Source organism: Saccopteryx bilineata, chromosome 2, assembly GCF_036850765.1.
Source record: "Saccopteryx bilineata isolate mSacBil1 chromosome 2, mSacBil1_pri_phased_curated, whole genome shotgun sequence".
NCBI lineage: Eukaryota > Metazoa > Chordata > Mammalia > Chiroptera > Emballonuridae > Saccopteryx > Saccopteryx bilineata.
The window spans coordinates 136228837-136246163 of record NC_089491.1 but is presented as its reverse complement, the minus strand read 5'-3'; the positions used below and the strand labels follow the sequence as shown (position 1 = coordinate 136246163).

The 17327-nt window shown below is 38.2% G+C and overlaps 1 protein-coding gene across 1 annotated transcript in view; it reads right to left on the bottom strand.

The window, feature by feature from the left end:
* Positions 1 to 1018: 1018 nt before the first annotated feature.
* BMAL2 (basic helix-loop-helix ARNT like 2) overlaps positions 1019 to 17327 on the bottom strand; it is a 71059-nt gene continuing 54750 nt past the window's right edge. The window contains 3 exon segments of the mRNA XM_066254391.1: positions 1019 to 1158; positions 2883 to 2982; positions 14540 to 14590. Of these exon segments, the coding sequence (XP_066110488.1) occupies positions 1019 to 1158; positions 2883 to 2982; positions 14540 to 14590 (291 nt within the window).

Genomic DNA, 17327 nt, shown 5'->3' with positions numbered 1-17327 from the left:
GTTTTTAAATTCTTTCGCATTGCCTCATGTTTTTAATGTATTTATCATGTAGATAACTGTCTTAGATTATAGGCAATAGTAACTGTAATTGTCTAATAATCTATAAGACCACGACTAGTTCTTGGGTCAGTTAATCGTTTAACCAGTGAGTCCACTGCTTTCCCAAATGTAAAAATTAAACTGGTTTATACATATTAAACATTTTAAAAATATGAATTTAATTGTGTCTTTACTAAAAATATGTAATCCACCTGGGTCTGTTTCTTTAAGTTAATCTGTTACTACATATCATTTCAGCATCAAAAACCTGTTTTATCTGTAATGAAAATCGTGAGTAGGTAAATAGGAGTAAATCTTATATATATGCAAAGGTTAATCACCAACATTTAGGGCCCCAAATCTTCCCTTTTCTATTGTTGTGAAGTTGAAAGTCTCTCAACTTTTCTTTTTCTGAGTTAAAAAAAAATAAATCATCTCTTTAAAATCCATCTCAAAGGGTTCAACTGAGCATAAATATCTTGGCTTTGTTCTTGCCCAAGTCTACAAAGACCGAATACAGTATTTGTTGTGATCATGACTACAAATTGCATTGTCCCTTTAAATGTGCAAGTACTCACTGAGAAGCCCTACTCTTAATTAAGGAAAATCTGTAAGTCAATTATAAATGAATCTTAGACACAAGGAAAATGCCAACATATTAAATTTCCCAAACAAACAAAAAACTGCATCAAAAAATAAAAACATAACCAAAACAAGATGTTTGCAATACCCTTGGGTTAGAAATATTATAGCAAAAAATAGCAGGTAGTGGGGGGTTAATGCCAGTTCACTGAGCAAAGGGGTCAGCAGGAAACTCTGAGCAGTTCTGATAGAAGGAAAACATCACATTTCCCCAGACCCCTGTGAAAGCAGGTGCAAATCTATAAAAATTGGTAGACCCTTAACAAGAATAAAAGATAAAAAAGAGGTATCAATATAATACAAAAAACTATAGTTTTTTGGAGTTAAAAATCAAATACTAAAGTGTCCAGTGGATGTCACTGAAGTCCTTGGTGTCTCCCAGGCCCCCCTTGGCTTCTAAGTAATTCATGAAGGTGGCTATGGCTGTGTCATCACTGTCACAGAGAGCATCAAAACCCAGCTGGGCACCACCACCTACAGAATTAAAACACTGGCCCATGGAAGTACATCTGGAGGTTAGAAATGATTACCACCAAAAAGGCGAAGCACGGCTAGAACACCATACAATGCATTTTTAGTTTTTATTTTTCCAAAGTGAAAAGTGGGGGGTGGCAGACAGACAGATTCCCCACATGCACCCAACTGGGATCCACCCAGCATGCCCACCAGGGGGCGATGCTCTGCCCATCTGGGGCATTGCTCTGTTGCACTGGGAGCAATTCTACCGCCCCAGGCGGAGTCCACAGAACCATCCTCAGCACCTGGGCCAACTTTGCTCCAATAGAGCCTTGGCTGGGGGAGGGAAAGAGAGAGATAAAGAGAAAGGAGAGAGGGAAGGGTGGAGAATCAGATGGGCACTTGTCCTATGTGCCCTGGCTGGGAATCGAACCCGGGACATCCACACGCTGAGCCAATGCTCTATCGCTGAGCCAACCAGCCAGGGCCTCCATACAATGCATTTTTGAAAGCAAACTCAATGTCTTAAATGGCAGAAGGCAGATACATTTTTAAATGGGTCACCTATTTTGATAATCTGCTGTCAGATAAAATGCACTTAACTCACTTGATACACATAAGTGAGCTAGTCTATGAGTTTTCTCATAGAAAACAACAGCCTGAGAATGTAGAGGCTCCTGGACAGTTGAGGTTGGGGTTTACGTGTGTTGTGTGCGTGTGTGTACGTTCCTGGAAAGAAAATTTTAACTTTAATCTGCTTTGTGAAAAAACAACAACAAAAACTATTTGTTTAACCCCATAATGGGAACGCTGAGAGAAAGGGTTCTAAAACCTTAAAATATTCTTATCAAAAAAGGAGTGACAAGATTTTTTTATTGAAAAAAGAACCTAAGGAGGGATTATGAAAATGAGATTTAAGTGAGATATAAGGAAGAGGTTCTAGAAATTAAGGGTTAAAACAGCTACTGATTAACCAAAGTTTTCTAGATAGTCTTCAGAGTACAATAGAACGTGATATGATTAGTAAATGGTTCTGAGTAAAGCTGGTACCTGATTCTTGCAGGTTCTTTGATTTTCTTTAACATAAATTTTCAGTAGATCGATGTCAATTATGGGGAGGGGTATAAAACCATGTCATTTCAATTTACTTGATGTGAACTTTGTATAAACATAATTAAAATGAATAAATTACATCTTAAATTTTTTATGATTGGTATACTTTAAAAATTCTTAATTCTTGAGAATGGACACTTTTTCTTAGACAGAAATACCTTTGTTTTATGTAAATTATATGTATGAACAATACCTATAACTAAGTCGGTTGATAACTGAATTTTCAATGACAGGTCCATTAAGTAGCATACATTTTAAAATCAAGAGTATAATTATTGTGTTCAGGATTTTGAATGGAAAAAAAAATCTTTTTTAAAAATTTATTTATTCATTTTTAGAGAGGAGAGAGACAGAGAGGGAGAGAGAGGAGAGAGAGAGAGAGAGAAGGGGCGAGGAGCTGGAAGCATCAACTCCCATATGTGCCTTGACCAGGCAAGCCCAGAGTTTTGAACCGGCGACCTCAGCATTTCCAGGTCAACGCTTTATTCACTGCGCCACCACAGGTCAGGCAAAAAATCTTACTTTTAAACTGGTTTGCTTCTCTAGAAATCTCCTATGCCTGAAAATATACCGATTAAGAAAAAGGTTTTGGAAAAACAAAATGGTGGTAGTTGCCAAAGAAAACTTATCTCGGAGTGGCTCATGACTGGGAACAGTGCTGTAGTTTTGCCTTGTAGCTTCTAGCTCCCCTATTTCAGAAGGACTGAGTGGAGTCAAGTCCTTACCTGACATCTGAGAAGACAGAATAATAAACAGAAAGTCTTCTCCTTGCATGAAATACTTATTTCAGCAGCTGTGAGACGGAAGCCTGCTGGCAGCACCACCAGTGCCATGATCAATATGGCAGTTTGCATTTACTGTGCTTAAGCATGCCACGTGCATCATATCTCGTTTAAAAAATGTTTGACGTAGCTGTATTACAGGTCAGGAATCGGAGGCCTAAAGAGGATAATATCTTGCCCAAAGTGTTAGAGCCATAATTCTAAGCCAAGTCTTCCTGACTCCAAAGCCAACATTCTTCATAACCATAACTGAATGTATATAAGAAAAAGTTTTGGATGACCAAGGGTAAATTCTTGACCACAATGATCTGAGTCTAAGTTATTTCAGTGTTTTAAAAATGATGGCAAAACTATATCCCATATGAAACCACAATGGGAAATATAGCTTTGGAGTGAAGAACAGATTAAACCAGAGGCTTTTGCCATAAAGTTATGCTGTTAGCACAATTACAGCCCAAACAATCTGATAGTCAATGTAGTGCATCAACATAGGAACTCATTTACTACCTATATTGTCTTTTTTACTTTATTTTTAAATTTTACTTAGAAAATTAACTTTAACACAGTGACATAGATCAATAAGAGTACATAGGTTTCAGGTAAACATCTCTATAGCATTTGAACTGTTGATTATGTTGTATACCCAACACCCAAAGTCAAATCATTTTCTGTCATCTTATATTTGTGCCTCTTTACACCCTCCCCCCCACCTCCTCCTTCCATCCCTGTCCTCTATGTCCCCCTCCTCCTGGTTACCAGCTCACTTTTAACTATGTCCATGAGTCTCAGTTTTATATCCCACCTATGTGTGAAATAATACAGTTCTTAGCTTTTTCTGATTTACTTATTTCACTCAGTATTATGTTCTCAAGGTCCATCCATGTTTTCATGTCACTATGTCATCATTTCTTATGGCTGTGTAGTATTCCACTGTATATGTGTACCACATCTTCTTTATCCAATCCTCTATTGAGGGACACTTTGGTTGTTTCCATGTCTTGGCCACTGTGAATAATGCGGCAATGAACACAGGAGTGCATGTGTCTTTATATACCACTGTTTTTGAGTAGAGGGATTGCTGGGTCATATGGTGGTAATTCTATTCTTAAATTTTTGAGGAACCACCATACTTTCTTCCACAATGGTTCTAATTTACATTCCCACCAGCAGTGAATGAGGGTTCCGTTTTCTCTACACTCTTCAACACTTATTTCCTGTCTTGTTGATAACAGCCAATCTGACAGGTGTGAGGTGGTATCTCATTGTAGTTTTTATTTGCATTTCTTAAGTAGCTAGTGAAGATGAGCATCTTTTCATATATCTGTTGGCCATTTGTGTGTCCTCTTGAGAGAAGTGTCTGTTCAGGTCCTCTCCCCATTTTTTAATTAGATTGTTTGTTCATTGCTGAGCTTTGTGAGTTCTTTATATATTTTGGATAGTAATCCCTCATTGGAGCTGTTATTTGCAAATATCATCTCCAGTTCAGTTGGCTGCCTATTTGTTTTGTTGTTTCTTTTCTGTGCAGAAGCTTTTTAGTTTGATATAATCCCATTCATTTATTTTTGCCTTTACTTCCCTTGCCTTTGGGGTCAAATTCATAAATTGTTCTCTATGGCAAAGGTCCATAAGCTTAGTGCCTCTGTTTCCTTCTATGTAATTTATTGTTTTGGATCTTATATTTAGGTATTTGATCCATTTTGAATTAATTTTTGTGCCGGGAGACAAACTGTAGTCAAGTTTCATTCTTTTGCATGTGGCTTTCCAATTTTCCCAGCACCATTTATTGAAGAGGCTTTCTTTCTCTATGTGTCTTTGGTTTCTTTGCTGAAGATGATTTGTCCATACAGATGTGTTTTATTTCCAGGTTCTTGATTCTGTTTTATTGGTCTGTATGTCTGTTTTTCTGCCAATACCATGCTGTTTTTGTTTTTATTATTCTGAAATTAGAAGCAGGGAGGCAGTCAGACAGACTCCCACATACACCCGACTGGGATCCACCCGGCACGCCCACCAGGGGTCGATGCTCTGACCATCTGGGGCACTGCTATGTTGCAGCTGGAGCCATTCTAGATCCTGAGGCGGAGGCCATGGAGCCATCCTCAGTGCCTGGGCCAACTTTGCTCCAGTGGAGCCTTGGCTGTAGATGAGAAAGAGAGAGATAGAGAGGAAGGGAAGGGTAAAGGGTGGAGAAGCAGATGGGTGCTTCTCCTGTGTGCCCTGGCCGGAAATCGAACATGGGACTTCCACACGTCGGGCCGACACTCTACCGCTGAGCCAACCGGCCAGAGCCTATAGCATGCTGTTATGATTATCGTGGCTCTATAGTATAATTTGAAGTCAGGTAGTGTGATTCCTCTGGCTTCATTCTTTTCCTCAGGATTGCTTTGGCTATTCAGGGTTTTTATGGTTCCATACAAACCTGGTAAATTTTTGTTCTATTTCTTTAAAAAATGACATGGGGATTTTGATGGAGATTGCATTAAATTTGTATATTGCTTTGGGTAATAATGGCCATTTTAAGTATGTTGATTCTCCCAATCCATGAACATGGAATATTTTTCCATTTAATTGTCTTTTTCAATTTCTTTCAATAATGTTTTGTAATTTTCAGTATATAAGTCCTTCACATCCTTTGTTTATTCCTAGGTATCTGTGTGTGTGTGTGTGTGTGTGTGTGTTACAATTGTAAAAGGAATTGTTTTTCTGAGTTCATTTTCTGAAGTTTCATTGTTGGCATATAGAAAAGCAGTAGACTTCTGTACATTAATTTTGTAGCCTGTGACTTTACTATATTGGTTTACTGTTTCTAACAGTTATTGGTGGAGTCTTTGGGGTTTTCTACATACAGGATTATGTCATCTGCAAAAAGTGATACCTTTACTTCTTCTTTCTCGATATGAATGCCTTTATTTTCTTCTCTTGCCTGATCGCTCCGGCTAAAACTTCCAGAACTGTGTTGAATAATATTGGAGATAGTGGGAAGCCTTGTATCATTCCTGATTTTAGAGGAAAAGCCTTCATTTTTTGACCATTTAGAATATTAACTGACATTTTGTCATATAGGGCCTTTATTATGTTGAGGTACTTTCCTTCTATTCCAATTTTATTGAGTATTTTATTTTTTTAAGATTTTATTTATTCATTTTTTTAAAGAGGAGAGAGAAAGAGAAGGAGGGGGGAGGAGCAGGAAGCATCAACTCCCATATGTGCCTTGACCGGGTAAGCCCAGGGTTTCAAACTGGTGACCTCGGAGTTCCAGGTTGATGCTTTACTCACTGCACCACCACACATCAGGCTTATTGAGTGTTTTAAATGTAAAGGATGTTGTATCTTTTTTTTTTTTAAGGTTTGACAATTGGGTTTTATTTTGGTCTGTGAACGTGGAAGCTTCTTATATGTAAAAACAATAGTGACTTTTTTCTTTTTTTTTTATTGATTTTAATTTATTGTGTTTACATAGATTCTAGTGTTGCCCTGAATGCATCTGCCTCCCAGGGTGTTGTATCTTATCGAAAACCTTTTCTACATCTATTAATAGGATCATATGATTTTTGTTCTTTGTTTTGTTGATGTGATGTATTATGTTGATCAATTTCTGTGTGTTGAACCATCCTTGTGCTCCTGGAATGAATCCTACTTGATCATGATGTATTTTTTTTTTAATGTGTTGTTTTTTATTTGCTAGTATTTTGTTTAGGATTTCTGCATCTGTATTTATTAGAAGTACTGGTCTGTAGCTTTCTTTTTTTGTGTTGTCCTTGCCAGGTTTTGGTATGAGGGTTATGTTGGCCTCATAAAATGTGTTGGGGAGTATTGTCGCTGATTCTATTTTTTGGAAGACTTTGAGAAGGATAGGTACCAGATCGTCTTTGAATGTTTGGTAGAATTCACTAGTATAGCCGTCTGGTCCTGAATTTTTGTTTTTGGGGAGGTTTTTGATAGTTGTTTCTATTTCCTCCCTGCTTGTAGGTCTATTTAGGTTTTCTACTTCTTCATGGTTCAGTCTAGAAAGATTGTATGTTCTAGGAATTTATCCATTTCCTCTAGGTTGTTCAGTTTGGTAGCATATAACCTTTCATAATAATCTATTATGATTCTTTATATATCTATGATGTTTGTGGTAATTTCTTCTCTTTCATTTCGAATTTTGTTTATATGAGATCTTCCTTTTTTTTCCTTAGTGAATCTAGCCAGTGTTTTGTAGATCTTATTGATCTTTTCAAAGAACCAGCTCTTTGTTATATTAATTTTTCTATAGTTTTTTTTTCTCTATTTCATTTTGTTCTGCTCTAATTTTTTACTACTTCGTTTCTTCTGCTGACTTTGGGTTGCCTTTGTTCTTTTTTTTCTAGTTCCTTTAGGTGTGATGTTAGGTTGTTTACTTGGGATCTCTCTTGTTTCTTGATATAAGCCTGTCATGATATAAACTTCCCTCTTATTACTGCTTTCACTGCATCCCAGAAATTTTGATATGTCATGTTATCATTTTTGTTTGTCTGTATATATCTTTTGATCTCTGCTTTTATTTCTTCTTTGGCCCAGTCATTTTTTTAGAAGTATGTTGTTTAATTTCCACATTTTTGTGAGTTTCTTTACTTCTTTTATACAGTTGAATTCTAATTTCAAAAGCTTATGATCAGAAAATATGCTTGGTATAATTTCAATTTTCCTGAATTTGTTGATGTTAGTTTTGTGGCCTAACATATGGTCTATCCTTGAGAATGTTCCATGCACACTGAAGAAGAATATATAATCTGACGTTTGGGGATGAAATGTCCTATATATGTCTATTATGTCCATTTGGTCCAAAGTGTCATTTAAGGCTGATATTTCTTTATTGATTTTGTTTGGATAATCTATCTAAAGCCGTCAATGGTGTGTTGAAATCTCCAAGTATGATTGTGTTTTTGCTGCTATTTTTAGATCAGTTAGTAGATGTCTTATATATTTTGGTGCTCCCTGTAATATATATAATACATATATATTAAGTAGAGTTATGTCTTCTTGATATAATGTTCCCTTTATCATTATGAAATGTCCATCTTTGTCTACCTTTGTTGTCTTAAAGTCAGCATTGTCAGATATGAGTATGGCCACATCTGCTTTTCTTTGGATACTATTTACTTGGAGAATCATTTTCCAATCTTTCACTTTGAATCTACTTCTGTCCTTGAAGCTTAGATGTGTCTCTTGAAGACAGTATATGGTTGGGTTTTACTTTTTGATCCAATCTGCTACTCTGTGCCTCTTGATTGGTGAGTTCAGTCCATTTACATTTAGGGTAATCACTGACACTTGAGGATTTCCTATAGCCATTTTATGTTTTGTTTTCTGGTAGCTCTGTGTCTTGTTCAGTTCCTCTCTTTTTAATTTCTGTCAGTTGTTTGTGTTTGGTGGTATTCCATATCTCTTTCACCTTTTTTTTTAAGCTGTGTGTTTCAGTAGTGGGTTTTTTGTGAGTGGTTACCATTAGGTTAAGAGAAAATGTTCATATGTACAAGAGTCCTTTGTCTTATGAGTGCTTCTGCACTCTACCCTCCTTTGCTACTGCAGATCTTATCCTCTTCCCTTTTATGTTATTGCTGTCATAGATAATCCTTGTTTTTATGTGACCTTGTCGGAGCTTTTACTTGTAGTTTTGATTTGTTTTGTTCTTTATGTTACAGTCACTATTTTAAATTAGCACTATTTCATAAGGCTGTTACTATAATAATTCTCTTAAAACATTTCTTAAATAGAAGATGATATGGACTGTCTTATAAAATAGCAACTAATAGTGATAGCAAAGATTTATAGAACACTTTATGTGCTATGCTCTGCTTTAAGTGCATTAAATGTATAATTCATTTCATCTTAAGGGTCCTGTGAGATGTTCTAATATTATCCTCATTGTGATAGGAAACTGAGAGTTAATGCCAAGGTCACAGCAGGAAAGGGTGGAGCCAAGGTTTACATCCAGACCGTCTGGCTCCAGAGCTCCCTTTCTGAGCCACTAACACCCTGCTATTTGGTGATAATGGGTGCTCTATCACAGAAGGTGTTTAAACAGGAGTTGCCTGGATAATAGGAGTGGGGTACAAAAGGGTATTCCAGTTAAGAGTCAACAGCCACTGAAAATCAAGAGTCAAGAGATAGCAGTCAGATGTGGCTAAAGCACACAGTCTGTGATGGGGAAATGGACAGTAAAATGGACAACAGAGTTTGACTCCTATAAGCCATGCATAGGACACATCACCCCCTCCATGGGACACAGATACCTTAAATTACAAGTCATGATCGCTTCCAACCCCAGACCAAGTTTAACACTATTCCCTACCCTGTTTAATGTCATCATAATTAACCCAGGTAAGCAGAGCTGTCTCCAAAGACCAAAGAGGTCAAGCAGAGAGTAACAGGTATCTGCCATTGAAAACCACTTCAAGGAATGCCCTTGAAGTGGTAGGTGCTGAAAGGATATGTCATGCAGTACTGACAGCATCTACCCCTTTGCACAGAAGCCAACAAATTCTGGGTGCATTACTGTATTACTGATTACCTTACCAAGATAAACTGAAATACCTAAGATGTTTGGAAGCAGTTATCTATCCTTCATCAGCCTTTGATTTCACAAGTTGAGATACATTAATAATTTTATCTGTACCTTAGAAGCTTTTTCAAAATCTGAATGTATGACTTTACTGTTAGAATGTCGATCTAGCTTATTTAAATAAACTTATGAAAAACCTCAAACATATACAAAGTCAGAGAATAGTACAGTTGACCCTTGAACAATGTAGTGGGGGCGGTGCTTATCCCCCACCAGTCAAAAATCCATTTGCAACTGATTCCCCAAAAAACTTTATTAATAATCTATTGTTGACCAGAAGCCTTACCAATGACAAGTCAATTAACTCATACTTTGTACATTATATTATATAGAGCATTCTTGCAATAAAGTAAGCTAGAGAAAATAAAATGTTATTAAGAAAATTGTAAGAGAAAATATATTTACAGTATTTACGAAAAACAACAACCCTGCATGTCCATACAGTTCAAACCCATGTTGCTGTGAGTGACTCATGGCTAATTGTGGAAATAGCCTTTCCAGAAATCTTAAATTCAGTTTCAATTAGCATTAAAAGGGTTGCTTTTCTACTCTCTTCTTTTATATTTAAATGTAACTAAGGCAAAATTATGGAGAGAAAAAATTAGTGTTTCCCAAGGGTGGTGGTAGGGAGAGATGAACAGGCAGAGCATAGAGAATTTTAATGAAGATAATGAAGATAATTTGTATGCTATTATAATGACGGAGATATATCATTATATATTTGTCCAAACCCACAAAATGTACAACAGCAAGAATGAACCCTAAGGTAAATGGGAGATTATGATGTGTCAGTGAAGGTTCATCCTTGGTAAAAAAAAAAATATATCATTCTGGTGGAAGATGTTGATGATGGGGGGGAGCTGTGCATGTGTAAGGGCCAAGAATATATGGGAGATCTCTCTACCTCCCTCCAAGTTTTGTTGCAAACCTAAAACTGCTCTAAAAATGTCTTAAGCCTGACTGGTGGTGGCGCAGTACACAGAGCACTGACCTGGGATGCTGAGGTCCCTGGTTCGAAAACCTGAGGTTGCCAGCTTGAATATGGACTTGTTGGCTTGAGCGCCAGTTTGCCAGCTTGAGCGCAAGGTCACTGGCATGATCGCAGGATCATCAATGTGAACTCAAGGTCGCTGGCTTGAGCGCAAGGTTGTTGGCTTGAGCAAGGGGTCACTGGTTTAACTTGAGCCCCAGCCCCTGTCAAGGCACATATGAGAAGCAATCAATGAACAACTAAAGTGAAGCAACTACAAGCTGATGCTTCTCTTCTCTCTCTTCCCCCACCTGTCTCTCTCTCATCAATAAAAAAGTCTTAAAAATAACAAAAACTTTTAATGTGTCATGGTAAAAGGGAAGAAAAACACCTTTATTAATTTTCATCATTAATAGGGAGCAGTCTTCAGACAGTCAATTACACTGGCTGATTACTATTGGAAAGAATAATTTAGTATGCAAAATATCATTATTTCACTTGACAGACATCCTTCTTGGTTAAAGCACAGTACAAAATGATCTCATGCGTGGGAAGTCATCCATGTGGCATCTTAGGGTTCCACTCTGCAGTTACCTTATCCTGGGCCAGGCATCTATCTACATCTATCTGCAGCCAGTTCTCAAACAGCAGGCACTGAAAGGAAGGGCCTTCCTGATTGTTAGGACATGCCCTTGCTGCTCCTTAGACTAAATTGGCCTCATGCCTTTGGCACAGAGCTCTGGAGTATCAAGTGAATACTTGGTTCAAGTGCTTGAGCAGATTAAAGCATCATTTTTGGGGGAAGATATTGACTCTCACTGCAGGCATCTGTGTGGCCCAGCTTGATGTGAGCATTTCTCCGTGTGTGGACAGAAATACATTCCTACTAGAGCAGTCAGCCCCTCACTGAGTCTCTACTGCAGAAATCAACTAGAATGGGTAGATCACTTTCATTTATAACCTTTGGCATCTAGAAAACTACTCTTGTAGGTGGCATGGCAGAATGCAAAGAATACAGATGTTAGGCCTGACCCGTGGTGGTGCAGAGGATTTAATGTCAACCTGGAATGCTGAAGCCACCTGTTTGAAGCCCTGGGCTTGGCTGGTCAAGGCACACATGGGAGTTGATGCTTCCTGTTCCTCCCCTCTTCTCTCTCTTTCTAAAATGAATAAAGTCTTAAAAAAAAAAGAATATAGCCCTAGCCGGTTGGCTCAGTGGTAGAGCGTTGGCCTGGCGTGCAGAAGTCCCGGGTTCGATTCCCGGCCAGGGCACACAGGAGAGGCACCCTCTGCCTCTCCACCCCTCCCCCTCTCCTTCCTCTCTGTTTCCTCCCCTCCTGCAGCAGAGGCTCCATTGGAGCAAAGATGGCCCGGGCGCTGGGGATGGCTCCTTGGCCTCTGCCCCAGGCGCTAGAGTGGCTCTGGTCACGGCAGAGCCACGCCCCGGAGGGGCAGAGCATCGCCCCCTGGTGGGCAGAGCATCGCCCCCTGGTGGGCGTGCCGGGTGGATGCCGGTCGGGCGCATGCGGGAGTCTGTCTGTCTCTCCCCGTTTCCAGCTTCAGAAAAAAAAAAAAAAGAAAAAAGAATATAGATGTTGATGCCAGATTCCTGATTCTGCCACTTTCTGTATCACTTTAGACAAATTACATAACATTTTTAGATTTCAGTTTCCTCATCTGCAAGATCGGGGCAGTTTGCACAGTATTGTTATGCAGATTAAGTTAGGTACTTCTGCAAAGTGGTTGTCATATAGGTTTTGAATAATTACTACTTGTCTTCTTGCTCTTTTATTTCTCTTCTCTTTTTCTGATTCACAAATAATGTCTTTTATTTATTGAGTGCTTACCAGGAGCCAAGAACTGCTTTATTCACATAATCCTAACCATACTCCCAATGAGCTATACGATATCAATTTCATCAGTCTGCTAGGGCTGCCGTAACAAAATACCGCAGACTGGCTGACTTAACTTTTCTCATAATCTGGAGGTTAGAAGTCCAAGATCAAGGTGTTGGGTAGTTTGGTTTCTCCTGAGGCCTCTCAGTGTGACTTGTAGACAGGTGACTTGTCATCGTGTCTTTACATGGCCTCTTCCCTATGCCTGTACCTCCCAGGTGTCTCTGTCTCTTCCTATGAGATACCAGTCATCTCTTACTGAATTAGTGCCCCACTCTTATCACCTATTTAACCTTAATTACCTCTTGAAAGGCCCTATCTCCAAGTACTTCACATCGGGGGCTAGGGCTTCCGCATGTGAACTGTGGGGGAACGATTCAGTCCATAAACCCATTCTCCAAATATCAAGAGGAACTTGCCTAAGGTTGCACAGACCTGACCTTAAAACCCTAATGAACTTGGAGCCCAGGCCCTTTCTACTTCATTTGAAAACCTGACCACTAGCATGGCTGCTGTGAGGCAGAGCTAAGATGAGAACCTGGAACATTGGAGGGACTTAAAATTAATATCAGTTTCTTTAGCTCATCACAGAATTCAACTATGAATCAGCTTTAACTGACCATTTGCCAGATATTCTTAAAGTAACTATATTCTTCCAGTACGATTATCAATATTTCAAAGGAAAAAATATTCCCCTACCTCTCCTATAAATCTCAAATCTGTAATAATTAAAAAGTCCTTTTATTTACCACATGGAGGAACCAAAGTTTCATTATAACATTCTTCAAGAATGATGTTCAGGTTTTTTTAACTTGTGACTATACACATGTGTTTTTGCTTAAGATTTAATATTTATACGATTGCTTCAAAATACTATTATGAACCATGCAGTTTTCTTTTTGTAGCTATGCAAAGGGTTGGAAGACCACACACAGAAAGTATTATACTTCCCAGATCATCATCAGTGATTGATGTGGGCACCCATATCTAAGAAAAATCCTCCAAGACACATCTATTGTGCTGTCCTAGAACTTCACAAAAACCAAAATGGAAACTCAAAATGACAAAAAGAAGACAGCCCAGATAAGGTAGTCTTATCACTGCTTTTTGATTTGTAGCTCCACATTTCAAGCCAAACTGTAAAATGCCCATTTAATAAACAAACATTAATTTTCAGTAAGGCCCAGATTCCTCTAGTTCCCACCATAGAGACTTTTCAGATTTACTGCTGAGGTTTATGGTATAGAAAGTGATCCAAGTTGTTTGCTATTTTAGCCACAGCTCCTGCAACAAAGCATCACAGACTGGGTGGCCTTAAACAACAACTATTTAGTTCCTCGCAATTGCAGAGGCTGGAATTCTAAGATCAGGATGGCAGTATAGTTGAGTTCTTATGAGGGCTCTCGACCTAGCTCACGGACACCTACCATCTCGCTTAGTGCTCACAAACAACTAACTCTCTGGCAACACTTCTTATAAGGGCACTAATCACATCATGAGGGCCCCACTCTCATGACTTCACTTAAACCTAATTATCTCCCAAAGACCCCATCTCCAAATACCATCACATTAGGGGCTGGAGGTTCAACATAGGAATTTTAAAGGACACAATTCGGTCCACAGCATTTGCTAAAAATGTCTTGGGATAAAACCTTTTAAAATTATGTTTTGCTTCCTGGATGAAACAAAAACTTTATAATGTAGATTCATTCACTGGATTCTTAACAGTTCTTTTGGATCTGAGATGAATTATGCGGCCCATCAATCAGGAACAAAAGACAAGAGAATTGTCACGTATGTCATCAGTAAATGTGTCTACTATGCACCAGGCACCCTGGAAAGAGAAATGAATCTCTAGTGTGAGAGGCAAATATAAAAAATAGAATTTCAATACAGTGTGGAAAGGACAGCAAATATGTGAGATGCTCCAGATTATTAATAGAACACCAAAAGTGGGTATCTGAGACTCAAGCCAACCAGGAAAGAGAGGGCAGGGAAGATCTGGGGAAAGAGATGTTGCCTGGGCTTTAATGGTCTTGGATCTGCCGAGTCTTACATTCTCAATTCCTTCCAGCAGGATGGCCTGCTGCTGCTGCTGCTGCTGCTGCTATTTGGTTTTGAAGGTCTGGTAAACCTCTAGGGGCATCTGGGTAAGTGCTGGAGCCATGGGCTTGGAAGGCTCAATCTTCTCTTCCACACTGGGCATGTCCTCACTCAGGATTAAACTTTCATTATGGTGGACAACATATTATCAAGCTGCCCCCTTAGATCTTAAATGTTTCCACTGATCATTCTGTAGGCCTGCCTTGCTGGGGAACAGATTCTTTGAAATGTATTTCGAGGTTCTCCCAGCTGGTCTACATGTTTGGCCCTCCTCTAAGGTTAATACGAAGTCATGAAGGGAGTACGCCCAGGGTGTGTAACTGGGTTCCTCATAATCTACTGCAGTGAGGACAGTGGTCACTTAGCTCCCACCAGACCTAATGCAGCACAAAAAACAGTTTTTCACTATCAGGCTAGGGGTCTACTAAAGTGCAGAGATGTTCCTAGGAGCATCCTTGAGATGCATCTTCTATTTACTTAATTTCTAAAGCAGTGGCCTTTAAATATCTTGCATGCTATCAAGAAATTTAAGCACCCTTTACATGCATAAATTATAAACATGCACTTTTGTACTACTGTGTATTTCTAAAACAAAACTAAAATTAAAAATATTTAAAAATAATAAAAACAATGTCTTTTAAAAAATATTTCTTTGACAATGAGCATACAACAACTCAAAATTTATGGGACACAGCGAAAGCAGTGCTGAGAGGGAAGTTCATAGCACTACAGGCACACTTTCAGAAGCTAGAAAAAGCTCAAATAAACAACTTAACACTGCATCTAAAAGAATTAGAAAAAGAACAGCAAGTAAAGCCCAAATGTAGTAGAAGGAAGGAAATAATAAAGATCAGACCAGAAATAAATGACATAGAGGCTAAAGAAACAATACAGAGGATCAATGAAACTAGGAGCTGGTTCTTTGAAAAGGTAAACAAGATTGATGAACCTTTAAGTAGACTCACCAAGAAAAAGAGAGAAAGGACTCAAATAAATAAAATTAGAAATGAGAGAGGAGAAATAACAACTGACACAACAGAAATACAAAATATTGTAAGAAAATACTATGAAGAACTGTATGCCAAAAAACTAGACAACCTAGATGAAATGGACAAATTCCTTGAAACATACAATTTTCCAAAAATCAATCTGGAAGAATCAGAAAACCTAAACAGACCGATTACACCAAATGAGATCGAAACAGTTATCAAAAAACTCCCAACAAAGAAAAGTCTGGGGCCCGATGGCTTCACAACGGAATTCTACCAAATATTCAAAGAAGAACTAACTCCTATCCTTCTCAAACTATTTCAAAAAATTCAAGAGGAAGGAAGACTTCCAAGCTCCTTTTATGAGGCGAGCATAATTCTGATTCCAAAACCAGGCAAAGACAACACAAAGAAAGAAAATTATAGGCCAATATCTCTGATGAATATAGATGCTAAAATCCTCAACAAAATATTAGCAAACCGGATCCAACAATATATGGAAAAAATCATACACCATAATCAAGTGGGATTTATTCTAGGGAGGCAAGGCTGGTACAATATTCGTAAATCAATCAATGTGATTCATCACATAAACAAAAAGAAGGAGAAAAACCATATGATAATTTCAATAGATGCAGAAAAAGCATTTGATAAAATCCAGCACCCATTCATGATCAAAACTCTCAGCAAAGTGGGAATACAGGGAACATACCTCAACATGATAAAAGCCATCTATGAGAAACCCACAGCCAACATCATACTCAATGGGAAAAAATTAAAAGCAATACCCTTAAGATCAGGAACAAGGCAGGGGTGCCCCCTTTCACCACTCTTATTTAACATAGTTTTGGCAGTCCTTGCCACAGCAATCAGACAAGAAGAAGAAATAAAAGGCATTCAAGTTGGAAAAGAAGAAGTAAAAGTATCATAATTTGCAGATGATATGATATTGTATATAGAAAATCCTAAAGTCTCAGTCAAAAAACTACTGGACCTGATAAATGAATTCAGCAAAGTGGCAGGATATAAAATCAATACTCAGAAATCAGAAGCATTTTTATACACCAACAATGAACAGTCAGAAAGAGAAATTAAGGAAACAATCCCCTTCACAATTACAACCAAAAAAATAAAGTACCTAGGAGTAAACTTAACCAAGGAGACTAAAGACTTGTACTCGGAAAATTACAAAGCATTGATAAAAGAAATCAAGGAAGATACAAACAAGTGGAAGCATATACCGTGCTCATGGTTAGGGAGAATAAACATCATTAAGATGTCTATATTACCCAAAGCAATCTATAAATTCAATGCAATACCAATTAAAATACCAATGACATACTTCAAAGATATAGAACACATATTCCAAAAATTTATATGGAACCAAAAGAGGACACGAATAGCCTCAGCAATCTTAAAAAAGAAGAATAAAGTGGGAGGTATCACACTTCCTGATATCGAGTTATACTACAAGGCCATTGTACTCAAAACAGCCTGGTACTGGCATAAGAACAGGCATATAGATCAATGGAACAGAACAGAGAACCCAGAAATAAACCCACAGTTCTATGGACAACTGATATTTGACAAAGGAGGTAAGGAAATACAATGGAGTAAAGACAGCCTCTTTAACAAATGGTGTTGGGAAAATTGGACAGCTACCTGCAAAAAAATGAAACTAGATCACCAGCTTACACCACTCACAAAAATAAACTCAAAATGGATAAAAGACTTAAATGTAGGCCGTGAAAC